At 31.8% G+C, this 21,051-nt stretch overlaps 1 protein-coding gene across 2 annotated transcripts in view; it reads right to left on the reverse strand.

Annotated features, from left to right (window-relative positions):
* Positions 1-1,153: 1,153 nt before the first annotated feature.
* The window catches only part of PLOD2 (procollagen-lysine,2-oxoglutarate 5-dioxygenase 2), a 100,620-nt gene continuing 80,722 nt past the window's right edge, over positions 1,154-21,051 (reverse strand). The window contains exons 9-20 of one of the 2 annotated variants that reach the window (XM_081065767.1): positions 20,706-20,831; positions 18,845-18,966; positions 17,776-17,880; positions 13,692-13,817; positions 11,012-11,153; positions 9,803-9,865; positions 8,715-8,828; positions 6,014-6,079; positions 4,815-4,919; positions 3,002-3,148; positions 2,767-2,892; positions 1,154-2,574 (exon numbers count right to left, since the gene is read on the reverse strand). In XM_081065767.1, coding sequence (XP_080921893.1) covers positions 2,419-2,574; positions 2,767-2,892; positions 3,002-3,148; positions 4,815-4,919; positions 6,014-6,079; positions 8,715-8,828; positions 9,803-9,865; positions 11,012-11,153; positions 13,692-13,817; positions 17,776-17,880; positions 18,845-18,966; positions 20,706-20,831 — 1,398 coding nt within the window. In that variant the 3' untranslated portion in view covers positions 1,154-2,418. The remainder of the gene's footprint in view (positions 2,575-2,766; positions 2,893-3,001; positions 3,149-4,814; positions 4,920-6,013; positions 6,080-8,714; positions 8,829-9,802; positions 9,866-11,011; positions 11,154-13,691; positions 13,818-17,775; positions 17,881-18,844; positions 18,967-20,705; positions 20,832-21,051) is intronic. The other variant, XM_081065768.1, reaches the window with a different exon arrangement.

Genomic DNA, 21,051 nt, shown 5'->3' on the forward strand with positions numbered 1-21,051 from the left:
ATGTAGAATCTAAAGAATAGAATAAATGAACAAACTAATCAGAAACAAATCAGGGTTGCTAGATGGGAGGGGGATGGGGATGAGGGAGAAAGTAAGGGAATTAGAAATCACAATCAGTAACCACAAAATTGCCACCAGGATACGAAAGACAGTTTAGGGAATATAATCAATAATGTTGTAAAGACTTTGTAGGGTATTTGATGGACACTTGTCTTATTAAGACCACTTCAGAGATGCTGTAGATGCCTGACCACTGCACTATACACCTGAAGCTGAATAATAATGAATGTCAATCAATTATATATATATATATAGTCACAGGATGTGAAGTACAGCATAAGGAATAGAGTCACAGAGTCAGTGGAACTGTAACAGCTATATACAATGTCAGAGGGATAGTGGATTGGGGGAGAGGAGGTTATCACTTTATGAGGGGGACAAATGTCTAACTATTACATTGTTTTGTACACCTGAAACTAACAATAAATAAATAAATAAATAAATAAATAAATCTTCCTTCTGCAATTCTACCTGCCTCATGGATTCTTTTATAACCCGCAAGCAAGCAGCCACAATAGTATTTTGTTACATATTTGGAATACCATCCCTGAGGTACAGTAATATAAATCACAAATCATTACTAAAATGTCTCCTCAACCAAGCGGATAGATATTAGGAATTTACTCTGGGCATTAAGTGCCACCAAAAAAGAGAAGAAAAGTAAGACCCAAATTCCTAAGTCCATCTCCCTGTAATTATAACATATTGTTCCTCACCACATCCTCAGTGCCTGGAACAGTTCCCGGCCTACAATAGGAACCTGAAAAACACCACTGTACAAATAAATATATGTTGAATATAATAATACAAAAATAAATAAAATAATAAATATATGTGTATCTATTTTCTAACTTGTAAAATAAGTTAGATCAAATCCTTAGTCACTTGAAGATTAAAAATATTACAATTCAATTTATAATTCAATAGTTTTCATTAAATTATGATATCAGTAAATATACCAAGCCAAATTTAAAAATCATAGCTTACTATATCCTGATATTATTTCAGGTTTCCCCATCATAATTCTCATCTAAAGGCAAGTCACCAATAATAAAGAAGACAACAGAAACTTGTTTTACATTATTTTATTTTTCATAATTTTCTAACACATGGTGTTAGAAAAATGAATTTTGGCACCATGACTTAGAAATTTTTTCAAGTTTAACCTTTAAATTAAAAACAGTAGCTACAATAAGGATACTTAAACCTCATTCAGAGAAATGGTGGAAAATCAAGTCATAAAATTTTTTGTGTTAGGAAATTATTTTAAAGTTGAATAAAGGGAAGGTAATAAAAAGAGTAAGAAGGATAAAATGGAGACTATACTGGAAAGACAAAAAAGTGAAAAACCTTCCCAAAAAGGGAATAAAGAGGGAAACACAGGGCAAAAGAAAAGAAGAAAGGCTCACCAAATTTATTTTCCTGATATAAAATTCAAGTACTTAAAATTTAAAAAAAAAAAAAATCATAAAATGCTACTACTAATCTCAAAGAAAAATATTTCCTCATTATTTTCTAGAATGAAAGAAAAACGACCTTTTGGACTTAAGAACACTTGGTGATTTAAGTCAATAAGAAATGGGAAGGTGTGAAGCTTTTCTAAATCTACTATCTACTTGCTATAATCTACCTTGGAAAATTTATCTGAAGGAACACAGGACTTGACTTCTAATATAAATGTAAATAGCATTTTGTCTATCAAACAAAAATGTTTTCAAACAAAATCTAAACAAAAATGTTTTCAACTGGATATACACTCATATTTTGTACTAAGTTTCTTAAGGAAAAACATTGTGTAATATTATTCTTTAGATTCCATCAGGAACTACTGTAAAAGATACCTGCATAGGTAGTCAAAAAAAGTGCACAATTAGTTGCACACAATTCAGTTAGAATTCCAGTTTTCCAACATTTCAAAAATTGCCAATTTTCATTTATATCCTTTTTATCTACATGTTGATAAATAAGTCTTCCCAGGTTTTTGTTAAATAAGAAAATATTATTAGTCTCATTTGTCACTTGTACATTTGTACCTGAATATTTTATCAACTGAAACACAAATTCAGAAAATTGTCATTATTCTCAGAGACAATAAGGTATAGAAATAAATACTCGCTTTTACTCTTTTTTTTTCTTTCTTTTCTTCTTCAATCTGTGTTTTAAGGCTCAGAGCAGATATTAGGAACTATCAAACAATTTTTTATGAAGTTTTTCAACTGTTTGGTCCAAAGTGAAGTTGTTCTGTGGAAGTTATTTAAATATTCCTCTCATCTTCTCAAGCACAACTTCGAAGACATGTTCATACCAGTCAGTCATTCCAAAAAAAAAAAAAAGTCAATTCAATGAAAAGTAAATAACTTAGGGATCTATAAAGGACACCGCGATGTATCTTGTTCCATTTTTAACAGGAAGTCCTTCATGCAAATGCGTGAGTCTCCCTGGATGCATGAAGCTCCAGCCTTTCCTTGGTGATTCAATAGAGCAATTGTACCTTAGAAATTTGCAGCCACCTCCCTAAAAGAGATGGAACAAATAAATGTATCAGCCCATTATGTTTAATTTTTTATCAGTGGCAAAATTCAAAGTATGCCATATAAGCAGAATCTTAAAACAACAACAACAAAAAAAAAAACCCACACAGAGTAAAGGTCTCTTTGTAATGATATAGTTCTCTTGAAAAATGTAAAAAATAAAACCCGTAATTACCTGGAAATCCTCCCCCACGTTATTGAGCGCAATGTTGATAGTAAAGGTAGAAGCATCATGATGAGGGCGAAGGGAGCGCTGTCGATCAGGGGAGTATTTTACCACAAAATTCAATAGTGCAAACCCCTACGAAAGCAAAGTAGACCAATGGATTTTCTTACCAATAAAAAGACAAAATAGCGTATTTGCATAAAAACCAGTAGGCAGTATGCAGGAGGAACAGGAGGATAACTACCTTCGTATAATAGCCTGCAAAGACTTTTAGTGTCACTGGTGCAATGAACTCCCGGATAAAATGAAGCCATACATTCTCCAGGTCAATTTGCTTCATGTGGATATCATCAGTTGGGACATTTTCATAACCACCAGATATACGGCTATCCTAGAAACATCATTAATGACATCATAAGGTGTTGTCCACATGCAATTCACATTTATGCTATCTTGGAATTTTTTTTAACCACAAGATAATAGAAAAAAAAATGAACTGTTGTTTAACAATGATGTACCATCTGCTTTAGTTGCAAAACTATCAAAATAAGGGAGGTGGCATGGCTTTGCAAATGTGTCAATAACGAAGCAAAGTGCTGCAGAGTTGTAAACTGCTTTCCTACTGATTTAATGTTAACCTAAAAAACAAAAGGCCAAAGTATTAATAAGAGGCAACAAGGGTTTATTTGAGAGCCAGAAGAATCGTTATTCAGAAAGCACTGACTCAGGCTGAAAAATCAAACAGTGTTCAGATTAGGAGACACAAGTGAGGGTATTTATGAGAAAGGAAAGGGGGACAATGACATCAATAGAAGGAAGGCATTTCCATAGATGCAGAAAAGCTAACAGTGATGCCAATCTAGACTTTTAATTTTCAGTCTAGGTAGTCGTAACGTCTGCTGTCTTGTTATCTTTGCACACAGTTTGGGACACAATGGTGCTGTTAGGCCCAGTCCAAAGATTATCTTGCCCTGTTTTAAAATTCCAGTGATTTGAGGAATCTGATGTTCAAGGCAGTTCCTTTGGGATGGCAGCTCCAACTCCATTTTAAATGACTCCATTTACATTATTTTTTACAAATGTATATGTGAGGTCTATAAAATAAGTAAAATTGGTTTACAAAGCCCTCTAAAAACCGAGTTTTTTTACAGTGACACTTCAGGCAGTCCTAGCTGTTGGCAAGCACAGATTCTGCTTATCTGCCCTTTGGATTACCTGCCACTGAAACAAGCTTTCCCTGCTCCGGTCTTCACTTATACTTTGTGGCCCGAAGGGCCTTCCTTCCATGACAGCTTTTCATTATCCTGCCTGCAACCTGCTGACTTCAAGTTCTCCATCACACTTTGAACTTCTGTCTCCCTGATCAGCTAACTAGCTGGGGTATGTAATTAAGCAGTAATATTCCAGAGGATTCCACTTACATTTCCACTTACATATTTTGGTATTGTTAAGGAGCTGGCATCCGTAGGTTCTCAGAGGAAAAGAAACACATTGAACCAAGGACAGTGAGACTTCCTACCATGTCTTTGACACTGAACGTAGATGCAAAATGGAATTACACTAACGGCATTAAAACATATTCCTTCTTCTTATGTTTACATAAAAAAAAAATGCTTTGACATTCAACCAGATAAACTTCGTCTTAGTATTTTCATTATACCTCACTATAAAAATGCAGACAATAAAAAGTGGCCGTGAAGTAGAGCAACATCACACAATAAAGACGTGTGTGTGTGTGTGTGTGTGTGTGTGTGTGTGTGTGACCTTACCATTTCCGGCTTGTGGACACTGACCCTTAGGGACCACCCAGCAGTAATGACATGCATAAATGAGAAGCTACGGCCCAAACAAATTAAATGTTAAACACTAATTAGTTAGCGGCAGAATTAGACTAAAAACAGGGTTCTCCCTACAGTCTTGAATGGCTACCCATTCATTTAGGTCTAGGATTCAGAGACATGACAGAAAGAACAACTCCACTCGGAATTCTCTAAATATCTACCCCTCCTCCTGCCCCACATACACATGTTAGTTTTCTGTGTGAAATTACAACTTACATGATGTTTCCCTCCAGACCACTGGCCATAATGCTCCATTTCTTCCACCAATTCATCACAGGCTTTTTCAGAAAATATGGGGAACCAAAAGACATCGGGACAAGGCTATAAAACATGGCATCACCATTAAGAGAATAACATGTTATGACTTATAACTAATAGCTAGCACTTCAAAAGTAACAGGACAGAATATTCGATTTTCATCTCGCTTAGATGGCCTTTTTAAGAAGTTCATCTAACATTATTGACATTACTATTACAAACAGTACTAGTTAACAGTACTGGTTTTCTGGGGGATTTTAACATTTTCTAACAGTTTTACTTTTTTTTTTACATTTTATCAGTGAAATCAAGATGAGTCTTCAAGTGGTCAGCCAAGCAGTCACTGTGATGTAGTGGTAATGCCACATTGCACACACGTGGTGACTTTCATTCTGTCCTCATCGTGTGTGTGTGTATCTGTGTGTGCATATGCCTGCACACATTTAGTTGGTATTGCACTTGCTGAACAGACTTGGTTTCTGATGTGTCTTAAAATGATTTACACTGAGTTGCCATAGAATTGAAGTTATTGTGTAGATAGTCCTCTAGAACGTATAATATCTAGGCCCTAACAAGTCGAAAACAAGTCTTTCAATATGCATAAAATAATAAACTTTAAAATGACTAGAAAACATTGTGGCGTAGTTTAATTGGCAGGTTTTCTTTTCTTTCTCCCAGTACACAAAATAACGGGGTATCTCAGAATCAAAGACACCTGACATTTTCTGAAATAAGGTGTTAGCAATAGTTTGGAACACTAATCTAAAATAGAGTTCGTTTTTAAAAAGACGTCTCTGAAAAGAGATTCTTGGAGCCCAGTTTCTTTCAAAGTTAACCTTTTACTGAAAGAGGCCTGCACCAGAGATCTGCCAATGGTTCCTTATTTTTACTGGTTTGAGAAACCTCTGACATTTGGGAGCGTTCTTTAAAAAAATGTATGGTCTTAAAATTATTGTTAATCTCCATGTTCTACATTTTTACAACTATATGACCTTTAAGGCTATAAAACTGGTAATTAAGCCATATGAATTTTACCTAAAGCATAAGTTCTCTACTTTTAGAACATCCTCTGCTAAAGCAGTATTGCAGTAATAATATTCCGTTCTGGAAAATACAGCAAAAATGCTCTACATATCATAGTAATTATCAATACAAACCTGTTCAACTATATTTTCAGTGAAAATCTTTGAATAATCACGGTTTATATACTTTTCTTTCCAGTCCTACCAAAAAAAAAAAAAATCAGTTGCATAGATTAAAGGAAATGCTTTTTTACAAATACTTTACTAAAAAAATTAAAGTATATGCATTTTAGTAATTGCTCAAACAACTTATAAATGACTATGTGTCATGGACAAAATAGGAATTCTCAGAAACACAATTTATGCTTTTTAATCTTTGCCTCATTCTGTGTATGCTCATATCTTTCTGTGAAACATGACATTTTTATTTATGAAGTTTTACACTTCAGGATTTTAAAACTTGAGTAATCTTGTAGTGATAAGATTTGTATGCTATATACTGTGCATGTACACACGGGAAATACATGTGTTTAAAACTGAACAATAACAAAATCCTATCGACAAATATTAGTAAATATTAATTAGCAAATTAAATCAGCTTGAGTCTCATATTAAAATCAATTACTCTAAAATAATTTCAACTTTTAAAATGTATTTAAAATTTCTGCTTTCACTTCAGTTTTTAATACTTATCAAAGAATGATCATAGCATTACTAACACTTCATTTAGTTACTGAAATTAAGGTACAGGATTATATAGTAAAACAAAAATAGGTCCTCTTGTTGCTAATTCATGAACCTGATCGTCTCTTTGACCATTCTCTGACACATAAACCACACACTAAGATACCTCAATTTTTGTCAACATCAGCTAAGGAATCCTTTTCCTGTGTCAAGTGTTTTCGTCAAAAAATCCAATATTTAGAGGATATATATTAGGTTGGTGCAAAAGTAATTGCAGTTTAAAAGGTTAAAAAAAAAAAAATTGCAAAAACCGCAATTACTTTTGCACCAACCTAATGTTAAAATATGTAGTGGTTTAGTATACAAAAAGATCTTAAATGTATTCTTTATTTTCTCTTTACCAAGTACAGTTGTAGGGAGCCAGCAGGGAAGAACTGAGGTATGGACTCAAAATAATTCCAGTTAAAATATGTTCCAAAAAACATTTGTCTGAAATACATCTTCTGAGTCCAGATTTCAGAGGGGCCCATGATAACTTATAGGCCATTCTTAGTTTTGCGTATCTCTGCTTATTATTTTTTTAATAATAATAGCTCAGATATTTTTGATATGGAGAACCAAAGCTATCTTCAAATATTTTAATAAATTTTGCTTATACATAGTATATAATAATAAGCATCAAATTCCTATACTATCTCATTAGTCCCTCTAATATTGACTGGTTTTCTGAGTCCAAAATATGGGGGAAAATTAGAAGTAAATAATCATCCATAACTTCTCAGAATATCTTAAGTATTTTTTCCTATGTAGCATCATTGATTTTTTTTAAGTAAAAGAAAAAATTTCCTAAGATTTTACAGTAGTTCATTACTATTAATTTTTCCTTTTAGACCATCTTTCAAATATTGAACAAATATTTGTGACCTTCCTAATTTCTTAAAAGTTCTGATAATGGGACAACCATTAAATATTCTGCTATGGGATATTCCTCATGAGGTATATCACTAAGGCTAATTTTCAAAAAACAAAGCAAAGCCATGGAAAGAAAAACAATTACAACTTACTTCTGATGTTTTTACTACATACTCTCCAAAGATTTGAATTCTTACACAAACATCTACAATTCAGCATATAATTTGGAATATTTCTTCAGGAAGCTAATATTATGCAAGAAATCAAATAATTCTACCTTTCAAAATAACAAGAGATTCATTGCTAAAGTAAAATATGTATTCCACCCTCACCATTACAAAAGGCTCTTTTCAGTTCTATTCCCTTGAAAGACAAAGACATGCAATTAAACGGACTGAAAGTACTTTTAAAATGCAAAAATGTCAAAAGATATTCTGTTTAACAGAGTATTCAAAGACCATTAAATTTTCTATTCCTGGATGTCAACTAATCCTACAAAATAAAAGAAAATTCTGATTAAGTGGATTAAGTCATTGTAATTTAAAACTTATACTCTTGGCAAGGGGAGAACCATAAGTAGTAGTATTACAGGGATGATTATTCAAGAGAGTATTATCCCTTAAATAAATGTGCCCATTTGATTAAGAGAACAAGCCCCAATAAGACAAAACAAGCAGTCAACTCCTGTATGATTAAAATCTTTAAGAAATGAAATAATTTTACACTTTTAAAGGAAACTGTTTAACTTAAGACGTTCTTTACATGCTGAATCCACTTACTCTGAAATTCTGACTGGCTATTTTTAGTATACATTGACAAAATTGTTATAAAAAATAAACAAAATGATAAAATAAAAAGTGTTTTCCTAAAGTAATTTCTTAAACATTCTTCCTGACAATCAAAATGTAATATGGTCATATGTGAGTTACCAGCAAACATTTTGTCCTGAAATTGTGATTAAAAATTTGATGCTACTTTTGAATATATAAATAGAAATACTGGGAGAAATTCCCTTCCCCAAACCTAATATATATCTTAATTAAAAAAAAAGTTCTTGGTCAAGTTTAGATCTACTTTATAGGACATGAAATACAATGATATCTTTTTAAAAGTGATGTAGTTTTTTAAAAAAATGGTAAAGCCTCTTACTACATTTCCATATTATTAACCCAATTTATTTACATCCATTTGGAGTTATAGGAAAATAAGTTATAAATGAAGCTGAGTATGAAATACATACCACAGGATTTTCAAAAATCTGCCAGAGGTCATTGTTATAATGGGAAGTATTGTAATTAGCAGTTGATAATAGTCTTCCAAATTCATGTCTATTAGAAATGTACATAAATACGCCCTATATGCCAAAAAATAATAGTATTAACAATCTTGGAAGAAAGTACAAGAAAACATATTTAACCACAGGAAAAATATATGAAATATTAATTTCAACTTCTATAGTTTCCTTATGAACATGCATTTTTATATTTCATATAAAACATGCATAACTGAAAATGAAAGAAATAAAATTTTGATTAATTATGAATTCAGACACCACACACAAAACTAATTGATAGCACTGACACTCAACTGAAGAAAGGAAGAGGAAGAATGGACTGTTTTTGTCCCTTTCTCATTGATCCTAGATGTAGACATCGAGAAAAAAATTCCTGTTTGAAAGCAGAAATATTTTTGAGACACCAAAGTGCAATGAATTGTACCTTTTTTGGCTTCTTTCCATTTCAAAAAAGACATCACATTTTTAAACAAGAATTCAAATGTCAATATTACTTCGTCAGTCTATTTTATTCTTTTATTGCACTAATGTTTAAAACCTAAACACAGAAATTACTCATGCTAAAGAAAATCAGTCTCAAATCCTTGTCCCAAACCAAATAAATGTGGCAAACACCACTAAAGTAAGGTTGTTTCTTTTTGTACCTGTTTTAATGGTAAAAGAGTTAGTTATTAATAATAATAAAAATTAATGAAGAGTGCCCACATCTCAGTCTTACTAAGATGTACTTTCTATTTATTCCTACCTCTTCTCTCCCTTAAAAAACAAAAACTAGTGAAAGGGATTTAGGTTTTACTTTCTCATCTGTCAACCATAAGTGTCAATCAGTCCAAAGAATAAGAGTTGAACATCACACAATGCCCACCCCCTATACACAAAACTTACAGGCACATATGCAGATGCAGAACCAATGAATACCAACAGTTTACCAAGCTAAATGGAAAGAAAACTCTTAAAGAAACTTTATTGCCAGGCAATATACCATATCAAGTACTAATTAAATAAACAAAAATAAAAATAAATAAAAATAACACCTTTGGGGGGCTGAGCATTTGGAATGTTTCCGGAGTAGGGGAGTCTTTTTCCCTTTGTAAAGTCTAAAATGAAGAGAAGTATTGGGTAAGTTGACCTGCACACCCACTTTCTCAGGTATTCTTAGGTAAATAAAAATAGCAGCCCTTATGAAAAGCTGACATTCTGAAATATCCTTCATAGACAACATGCAGAACAAGCAAAGCTTATAGCGCACACAAAGAAACAACTCCAGCCGTTTTTGTTTTTGTTTTTATTTTCCGGTCAAACATAAACCCAAGCTCATTCCTTAGTAAAACTTTCATTAGACACAAAATTAAGACAAAGGAGGAAACGTGTAAGAGAGGCCATTCCAGGATGTGCTGTTGAGTCAAATTAGCCAAACGTGAGCACAAATTACACTTACAGGTACTGAGGATATTCGATATAACAATGCACACAGGTTTGTAGGAAAAACAAACATATTCAAACAACACATGCCTTAATAAACTGATAAAAAAAATACTAGCCAACTTTTCTGATTTTTCCGAAAATCACATTTGCTTACATAAAATAATCCAATCTTTTATAAAACAGAAATAACATATAAATATGTTAACATATTCATAAATTTTGAAAAACAGATTATTTTCTACAGTACTTTAAGTTGTATAATGAAAGTATATTTATAAAATAGCACTGTATCATTAATTTTTCATGTAGATTAAATATACTACATATCTCAATCCTTCTTCCAGTTTAGTGGTAAGGAATCTGCTTTTTAAAAGTGTGGAGTTAATAATGATAGAGAAAGTTCAAACACTGATTTTAAGAAAAAAATGTGTTCTTAAAAGCCTGGGTGATCATGTCACCGGGCTTTACCTAACTAATTTTAATTAGGCAAGTTTTCATTGTAGAATTTCAAATGGATGTAAAGATGAATTCTTTAAAATAAAAAGCTGATTCGTAACAAATTCATGTTTATTATTGAAATCCCACTGTTGCTTATGAGTTAGGCTAAGCACCGATCTAACATTTTTCAAATGTTTCCATAGGCAAATATTCAAAAATTACTCTTCATAATTGTTCCCAATTTTTTGACACAGAACCAAAAAAATTGGCTAGTATTTACCAATTAGAAAGAAAAGAAGCATCAAAAGATAACGACACATCCACTGGGAAAGCAAGCCATCTTATTATAACATCATGCAAGCCATCACTGTATGCCCTACCATTTCTCTAGCATTTCGGCAAAGAGCCATATCAGGATCCAGTTTATCTCGAACAAAATAGTTCCTTTCATCCATCTCTGATCGGAGTGTCTTTCCTTTAATTAAGTACACATTAGCCATGTATGGGACATTCCATATCCCTCTGAAAGTAAAGAGAAGACATTCCAAAATACCACAAATAGAAAATATTTAAAGTTTTATTTTTATGTTTTAAAAATAAGGGCCTTGTATGTTTCTAAATTGTATGTATATAAATTATTGAATCAAATTACATGCAAATGCAAATACATGTAATGATATTTGACATATATATCCACACATTTTATTTATATTCTATATATAAATGTATATAATTTATATATCAACATATAAGTATACATGAGATTATTTGGTATGATCTACATTTATGAGATCAATCACTATCTCCCTAGATAAACTTTACAGTTGATCCTGTTTGGCATTTTGGCTGTCACCACTCAGTTGTTACAGCTACAGTATATTATTCTGTTGCATAGAAGGTGTTTCTATTTAAAATTAAGTAGTTTAATAGCAAAAATAACCACATACAACCGGTGGTTTGCTAGAGCCAGCTTACACGGGCTCCCTAGAGTTGACTTGTAGCCTCGCTTCCTAAGGCTACACCCAGTGACTTCACACTAGACACTTGAAATCAGCCCTTGTAGAAGTACTTATACCCCAGAAATCGGCAAACACTACAAATCTGGGCATCTCCCAACCCCAAGAAACAGTTGTTAAGATATTTACTAGCACACCACTGAAACATAGCTTAAAATTCTACTAAAATATATTCCCTTGAAATTCATTAAGCCATCTCAAATTTTTGTAGAAAAAGTAAGATAAGAAGAAATATTGCCAGGAGAGCACAAGTGTTGGGAGGCACATTATTTTATCCTTCATTCTTCCACACAGATGGGTCTTCTCACTCTGAACATGACTCACTTCCTAAGAACAGCGTAAGAAAGGTTTCACCGGAAGGGATATGTCTGTTGCTTTTAGAGAACAGAAAGATCTTAACCAAGGAAATGTAGTTAGATTTAAAAGGTATATGATATCATTTTGTCTTAGTACATGAGCCTCAAGAGAAATGGTCATAAAAAACACACATTGTGCCATCTGAATTCAGAAATTAATCACTGGCAGAATGAGCAGTGTTTCAATTTCGAAGGAAACCACACACACACACACACACACACACACACGCGTCATAAGACGTCAATCGTTCATGCCACTTTTGTACATGAAGTGTATTCTTACATTAACTAGATCAAAAACCTCTACCTTAGTGTTTTCCTTACACTTTAGAGTCTGACAGGAGGTTGGACAGAAAATCACCAGTGCTTACAACAACTTAAATGAAACATAAAATCTCTATTCTACTTCTGTGAGCCCTTATTTCTGCTATACTCACAGACATCAGGCAAACAGTCTATACAAACCCTCCGAGAGACATATACGTATTTAGAAACAATAGATTAAGATCTTATAGTGTTTTATCAGCTATCATGCTTCTCAATTGCAGCTAAGAAAAGCCTTTATCATATTTACATCATTCAAACTGATGTTATTATTTTCACACCCTTTACTATTTTCATAAACAAAACATCTTTCTACTACTCAATTGTTCAACAAGAAGTGTGTGCAACAAAACAAAACAAAACAAAACAAAACAAAACAAAAAAAAAAAAAAGAAGTTCCTTCAAGGGGCCGGCCGGGTGGCTCAGGCGGTTAGAGCTCCATGCTCCTAACTCCGAAGGCTGCCGGTTCGATTCCCACATGGGCCAGTGGGCTCTCAACAAAACAAAACAAAAACAAAAAAACAAAACAAAACAAAACAAAACAAAAAAAAAAAAAAAGAAGTGTGTGATTTTTTTTTCCCTAAATTTAAGGGCACAAATTTATAGTCGCAAAAAATGTTTTCTCTTTTTAATTGGGCTTATGGATGTGAGAAACTAGGGAAAGCACTTAACATCTCAATCACTCTGGTGTATTGTCTGTATAAAAAAAACAGGGTGACATTCTTCCCTAATAATATTACCTTAGCAAAAAAAATACTATTTCAACTGTGCTTGGTTTTCATTTCAAAAAATATCAACTTTGAAATAAATATCAATCATGTACACACTTTGTAACAAGTACATTTGTTTCAAACTAGAAACTGAAATCAGATATTGGTAAAGAAATTGATCTTCAAAGCAGAATATTAGCTATTTTACACAGAAAACTCTTGCAATAGGAATTTTGGAAGATTTTGATGCTTAGTGCTGTTTTTGTTGTTATTTATAAGATTTAAAAGTATCAAAACAGCTTTTATCCTGGCCACTAAATATATGAGCTAAACTAAATTCCCCTTCTAAACTTTTAACTAAAGAACATTACCCTTCCAACAACCTAAGATGGCTGCCCATGGTAACCATGCATTGTCTCTTAGTATTTCCCACAACGGTGAGTTTGTTCCTTTGAAGATTTAGAACTTAAAAAGACTTTTTAGAAAATATTAGTTTATACTAGTATTTCAGGATCCCCAAGTGGTCCCCAGGTTTTCAAATTTCCATTAAACATAAAGAAAAAAGATACATAGTAAAAAAAAATTCAAATAACATTAACAAGACATTTTTAGACGACGACATTTTACATTAAAAGGTTAAATTAAGTAACTTACACTCTGTTCCCTTGAACAATATCCACATAATCTTCCGATCGAGCATAGTATCCATCAGGACTCAGTGCTCCCCAAAAGTTGGACCACAGCTTTCCGTGACGAGTTACAAGAGGAGCAATGATCTTTCTAAAGAGTGAGAGAGAGAAAAATCCAGCTAATTATTTATTTTGAAATTACCACAGAATTATGTGTTTTGGGCTTAGCACAACAGATAAAACAATCAAGTTCATTTAATGCACACGTAGTTAGTTGAAAAAAACCTAAAAGTAAAATAGAGAAACTTCTTCCCAACACTTTTTCTTAAATAAGCACACTGCTGATTTTCAGTATTTCTTAAAAAGAGTAACAAAAAAATAACTGAAAATGTGAATGAAGGTATAAAAAAATGGCTTTTAAAAATCCCTTATTTTTATCCAAAAAGTGCAACTACCATAATCATTTATTTTGAGTATGTCAAAAATGATACTATATGAAATCAAATATTTTCATTGTTCTTATAAGATATAAGAGTCCCTGGTGCATTACGGTATCCCATAAATATTTGTTGAATAAAAAAATGAATGATGATAGGCTGAAATATTTGTAAAGAGGCCAGTTTTCCTAAAGTTAAGCTCTGAATTATTTTAAAGTATGTCTCCATTTATTTTATTTTTTTAACAACTTTTCAAAATGTATTGTGCTAGCCCTGGTAACACTTAACATTTTTCTGGTTCTTTAACTATTTTAAAAAACAAAATAGAGGATTGCCCTAGCACTCTACCTACCAACCAGGAAACTAGTCCCTTTGAGACAAGCATATACTACAGATTTAAAACATGTCAGATTTCTTCTTAGGAAAATCTAATTTATGATGTGTCAGTATTTCCCAAATAAGGTAACAAAATATGAAGTTCCTCTAGAATTACTTCTAAAATGAAGTGCACTCTAGTGGTATCTCACAATTTAAGAAAAGCTCAAAAAACTCCTCCAAGATGAAGTTTGTGGACCAACTATTCTTCACAAAAAATCTATTCCACAACATGCCAATCTTGTGAAGATCAAGCGTGCCCTTTCTCTTACCTACAGAAAAGTGAAACAGTCTGGAAATACACAACATGCAAAATAATAATTTTGATTTATTTTTCCTGGTTCCTATTAAAATGAAACATTAACCAGAAACTTATATTTTGTTTTGTTAAAAACACATATAGATATGATAACATAAATTCGAATGTATATTACATTAATATGAGAAATGATAATTCAATATCGATAACTGACAAGATCAAATATTTAACAGGAAAAAAAAAATCTTGTAATTTATAATCCCAGCTGCCTCCCAAAGAGAGATGGGCAAAGAAATAGTGGGAATCAAAATCCATCTTTTTTGTGCCTCAATGTTTCTGAGTATGTAAATACAAGGATAGCAGCTGAATTCCACTAAATAAGTGAAGGAGTAAAATTTAGAGCAAAGCAATAAATAGCAGAGACAGGAAGAGGAGATGGGAAAGACCTGATGAGATGCTGGAAAGCCACATACTGTAAGATATGACCTATCGCCTGCCCCTCTAACCTTCAGTCGACTCCCCTAAATTTTGCAACAGTCTTGATATATTCTTTATGGACTATATCATTGGTAAATTCTTTATGGAAACTACAAGCTTGGATACAGAAGTATGTCATATGAACCTGCTCCTTTGATAATTAACAGAAATTTATGGTACTGGAGAAATAAATAACCTAAGTTTTAGGTTATTCAAGGGGCAAAAGCTCCAAATGGTAGTTGAATTACTTAGGAGGGAAAGTTTACATTTTACAAGGTTTAAAACATTAGATAGATATTAAGGGGGATATATATTAAATATATAGTATAAATTCATTAAATAGTTCACTACAAAAAAATTATTAAGTACATAAACCAAAGTGTCATACAATAAAAACATCTAAATATTATTAGAAACATATGTACATTACATAATATTGAATTTAAATCAAATTAAGAGGAAATTCAAGAAAGTATTACTGAATTCCAGTAAGTTTTAAGAATTACAAATTCCATAAGGGACAGAAATATAGCAGTAAATACCAGACGAACGAGCTAAAAGAATTGAAAGTGGCTGTCTCTGAGGAGAGGGATTTGCAGGGCAAGATACTGCTATTCCTCTATGGACCTTTCTATTGTTTGATTTTTTTAAAACTTTGTTCATGTATAGACTGAGTAAAATTATTACTTAAAAAAAAGAATTACAAATTCCAACTCTATCCCATACGATTTTCCTTGCCTAATGATTAAATCCTTATTCATATGTTTTGAAAAAGTATCTGCAATTTACAGATAGTTATCTTAGATATGTGTCTACTGATAGTTATATAGTGGAGCTGCATATAGATTAATACTGAGAGGTCTTAGATTTTGAAGTAGTAACTGAATTGTCAAATTGACACTATTACATATACATATATATATACATATATATGTATGTATATATATATGTGTATATATATATATATATATACACATATATATATGTGGTAGGTTAGTAGAGCATAATAGATTTCTCATATATTTTACTTAGCAAAACAAAAATGGTAATTCTAACATCTCACTGCTAACCATTCTGTCATGAGAAACAATTGTGTTAATATATTTAATATACTTAGAACAATACCTGGCACATAATAAGCACTCATTAAAGGTGAGCTATTAGTATTACTAATGCTACTATTAGTAGTAGCAGTAGTATTAATAAGTGAAGATTTAATGTCATTATAAGCTGGTATAGATGGTGTCTTTTTCCAATTTCAATTCAGTTAACTGAAAGCAGGTGCACCCAGTGATAATTAGTTGAGTACTAAATAAAACCACAGATCTGGCTGTGAAATAATTTGTACCTCTGAAATGCCTTTCAAATTCTAAGAACTACCATATTTCCCTGAAAATAAGACCTAGCCAGAAAATCAGCTCTAATGTGCCTTTTGGAGCAAAAATTAATATAAGACCCGGTATTATATTAAGCTTGTCTTATATAAGATACAGTATTCTATTCTATTCTATTACATTACATTATATTATACCCAGTCTTATAGTAAAATAAGACTAGGTCTTATAATAATATTTGCTCCAAAAGATACATTAGAGCTGATTATCTGGCTAGGTCTTATTTTCGGGGAAACACGGTATAACTCTGTTTGCAGTAACTTATTAGGTAAAAGTTTTATGAAATTCTACTTTAAAAATATCTAAAGAGAAAAAGCAATTCCAAATTTTACTAGTATCAGATACTATTTCACCTAGCTTTAAATATAAAAATAGGCCAAAAATACTGTATTTTGCTGTGTATATTGTGTGCTTTTTTTGCCCAAATTTATGAGGGAAAAATAAGGATGCACATTATACATGGGTAGTACTAATTCCGTATCTATATAAATGTTTTTAATTTTGTATTTCTGCTTATGAGTTAAAAGTGTAACTCTAGAAATCAATAATGATATCTGTATGCTAAATAATACCCTGGAATATGATCATTGGTTTTATTGAACTTATAATGAACTTGCAACAAGAGTTCTTGGCCTTCTATGATGCGTAAATCTCGTAAACTTGTTACTTGTGCATAACATTTCTTGTACCTTGTATCTGTTCCTGTGTTTTATAATTAGTTGTAACATAAAATTTCTTGTACCATAATCTTAAAAAATAAATGCTAACATTCCTTTATAATATAAAAAATAAGTACCTAAATGTAAACAAATGCAAATTTGAATTACAAAATTAAAACAAAAGTTTTCCCTGAAAGTTTGGGCCAAAAACGTGGGTGTGCATTATACATGGCAAAATACGGTAACTGATAAACATAGTATTTCTGATTGTAACTAACAGTAAATACTTCTAATTTTCACGAGGTTGTTTTCTATGTGACTCATTTAAAAGAAAACTAATTAATTAGAGATGAAAGTTTATAGGTGTAGAAAGTAACTTAGTGCGAGCTCCCCCAGTTTGCTCCTTCTTATCTGTCCCTCCCAGAGGTAAGTCACTATAGTGTGTCCACACAGATGGAGAAAATGAAATCATTTCAAAAATAAATTGACACTGAATTTCATATAGTACCTGTTTTGTTCAATCAAAATTTTTAAAGTCTTTGGATTTGTCAAAACAACGTCTGCATCCATACTGAAGTAATAATCACAGTTTTTATCCTGACGGCAAAAATCCCTAACATTGAAAAAGAGATGACATAAGAATTAGATAAAAATTAATATTTGCTGTTGAAAAATATTAACATAAAGCTTACATGTAAAATAAGGCTTCTGTGTATATCCACACCACATTTGTTTTTAAGCTGTCGAACAGGACACCAGGCAGGAAAGCTTGTTAAAATTGTACAGATAATTAGAGAAAGTAAGTTTTGAATGTGGACCCAAGGATTCTCCCATGAATAAGTTATAGAACTATTAGTAAAAATATCTGTTTGGTTTTTCTGAGGCGTGTTACCCACCTATCCTTTTCCACACACACACCAGACAGTATTCATCATGCTGGACCCCGAGCTTTCACAGCACAAGGGCATCTCCTGATGAGAAGTAACCATGATTTAATCACCTTTTCATCAGCCACTTTTAACCCACTGCCTGGCATATTCAATTAACATTTACTGAATAAAACATTGTTTTTACCATTACCAGAATTTTGTAACTAATCTGTCTGAAGTATTAAAGGGGCCAAAAAAAGGACCTAAAATATTTCTTCTGAGTACTACAGAATTTTCTAGATCAGTAACTAACTAGAAAGTAGGTACCCCTTTTCCCCCCTCAATCTAAAATACCCATTTTTACCACACACAAATTTCAAACAGTTAACATTTATCACTGCTTACATGAGTCATACTATTCATCTGAGTATTTTTAAAAATCCTGATCTGAAGTTCAATTAATAGTGTAATTAAATGTGTGAACTCCTGGCATTAAAAGAAAACTGTAAATAGCTTCCATGGCCCTTTACATGTACATACATCGAAACACAGTGTCTAAGACACGGTGCTCACAAGCATCCACAAACACACATGCAAACACATACAGTGGAGATATACAAGTGAAGGGTATTAATTTTTAAGAAAAGTTGTTTGTTTTTTAAAGTTTCTTTAAAAGAAATAGTTAAATTTAAATTTATTAAAACATACATTCCCATGTTTCTGGCTTCGGCTTGACTTAGATTTTCTTCTGGTCCTACTATTTTTATAGTACTGATTTCATGTTTAGCTTTATCAAAAAATACCTTGATGTCCTTTTCATGATAAACTTCCTGCAACATATTTAAAGAAATAGAAAATGAGTGAGAAAAAAAAGGGGGAAAAAAAGGAAAATTAGTGAGATAATGAGACAAAATGACTGAAGTATTTCATATGAAGGGATGGGTTCACATTCAAAGTTCTGAATTCCACAACTCACATATTCACTCAATTACAGACAAAATGATAACAAAATTAAACATGTTATATTTAAATATCATCTAAATGTCACATGAAAAATCTAAAACATATTGATATTTCTGAAAGAGAAGATTGTTCAAAATTCACATGAAAATCTAAATGTCACATGAAAAATCTAAAACATATTGATATTTCTGAAAGAGAAGATTGTTCAAAATTCTTTGAACATCTACTCCTAGACGGTCTTTGCACAAATATTTAAATCCTGGGTGCTATAAAATGTTTCTAAATGGGGTGGGGGTGGCTTATGGCCTGAGAATCTTAGACATGTGCTGTAAAATATCCATTAAAAATGTCAATTAAAACTAACAGATATTAATCTAAGTTATAAATAATTATTTTATAAAATAAATATTACAATATTCTGTGAAGCCAGAGAGAAAAAGTAATGGTCACATATAAAATTGTGTTTTTACAAAAAGAGTGTTTAACAATATTTTATTGACGGGAAAATCAACATAAAAGTCATCAAATTGCTGTTACTCAACTGTGCTAAAACTTAGTAAAATTATCTGTCTCCATCATTTGAGCATTTTAGAGCTTTTTTATGTATCAAGTCTCATTAACTATTTTTGAAAGCTTTTCACAGCGTGTTAAAACTATCACATAAAAGTTACAGAGTTAATTTGAAATAAAAAAGATAAAAACTCCTGCCATCAAGGAGTTTTAGGTACTAGGAAAGGAGGAAAAGAATAAATAAAAAAGACATAATACATAAAAACAAAACACTTCAACATAAGTACATACATTATAACACATTTTACAAACCAAATGCTCAATGATTTGCCCTTCTAAACTTATTTTAGATGGTTTTCTGTAAATTTAAAATATTCTCAGGAAAAGGCAAATGATTAGCTGACATGAATCTTAGGAGGAAAGAAGAATGGTAAACAAACAGTATTAGGACATAAGAGAGAAGACAGCATACTTCATAGCTATTAAGTTTTTCTAAATGATGTTGAATACCAACAATTTTAACAGGAAAGAGACAAATAATGGAAAAATACTGAGAGAAAACGTGTCTTTACGTTTGGATTGCATGTGGGAGCTTTTTGGGAGGCTCTGAATAGTTCTGAAGGAAATGCTAAAATCAAACCCTTTGGGGTAAAAGCATGCCATTGTGTGATTAATCAAAATATTACTATCTGGAAGTTCTTTTAAGTTCAATATTATAGTATTACCATAAGCTGCAAACAATTTAATGACAGGTTCTATAAAAGAAAGTACGAGAACAAACCCAAAGGCAAAAGAATATAAGGCCCTTTGACATCTCTGCAATACATTTTAAGTTGAGCCACAGGAAATAGCTAATATTCAAACTTTTTGATCTACAAAAATTGGCAGTTTCATGCACGGCTCATCCCAATATTATGATACTAGTTTCAAACCGTAAAATCCTGAGATCCTAAAAAGGCAGGTCACTACTTTGTCCAAAAATCCCTTAATTAATTTACCCCAATGGATTTTTTTTGACATAAATAAAAAGAAGAAATAGTTCCAAAGAAAATAAAAAATACTTTTCACATAAAATATCCATTTCTCAAATACTTACTTTGTTATGAATAAAGACTTTAACTGCTTCTTTGGGGTAATCCAGTGTCAATAATATGTCCAGAAATCGAGATAGGAAAGGGGTTGGTTGCTCAATAAAAACACCCATTGTTACCTTTGGATAGACCTTTGTTTTAAGGCAAACATAAGAAAAATTTATCATTAGTGTGGATTTACTTTAAATTCTATTCAAGTCTTGCTCAGAATAACACCAAATATACCAGAATATCAATTCAATGTAATTTGCTAAATTTGAATAGCAATTCTCTAACACTTGAAAAACATTTTTGTGGACCCCATCAGAATGATTATACTCAATAGCATCTTGGCATTATGACTTATGTTTG

This window comes from Rhinolophus hipposideros (assembly GCF_964194185.1).
Source record: "Rhinolophus hipposideros genome assembly, chromosome: 2".
NCBI lineage: Eukaryota > Metazoa > Chordata > Mammalia > Chiroptera > Rhinolophidae > Rhinolophus > Rhinolophus hipposideros.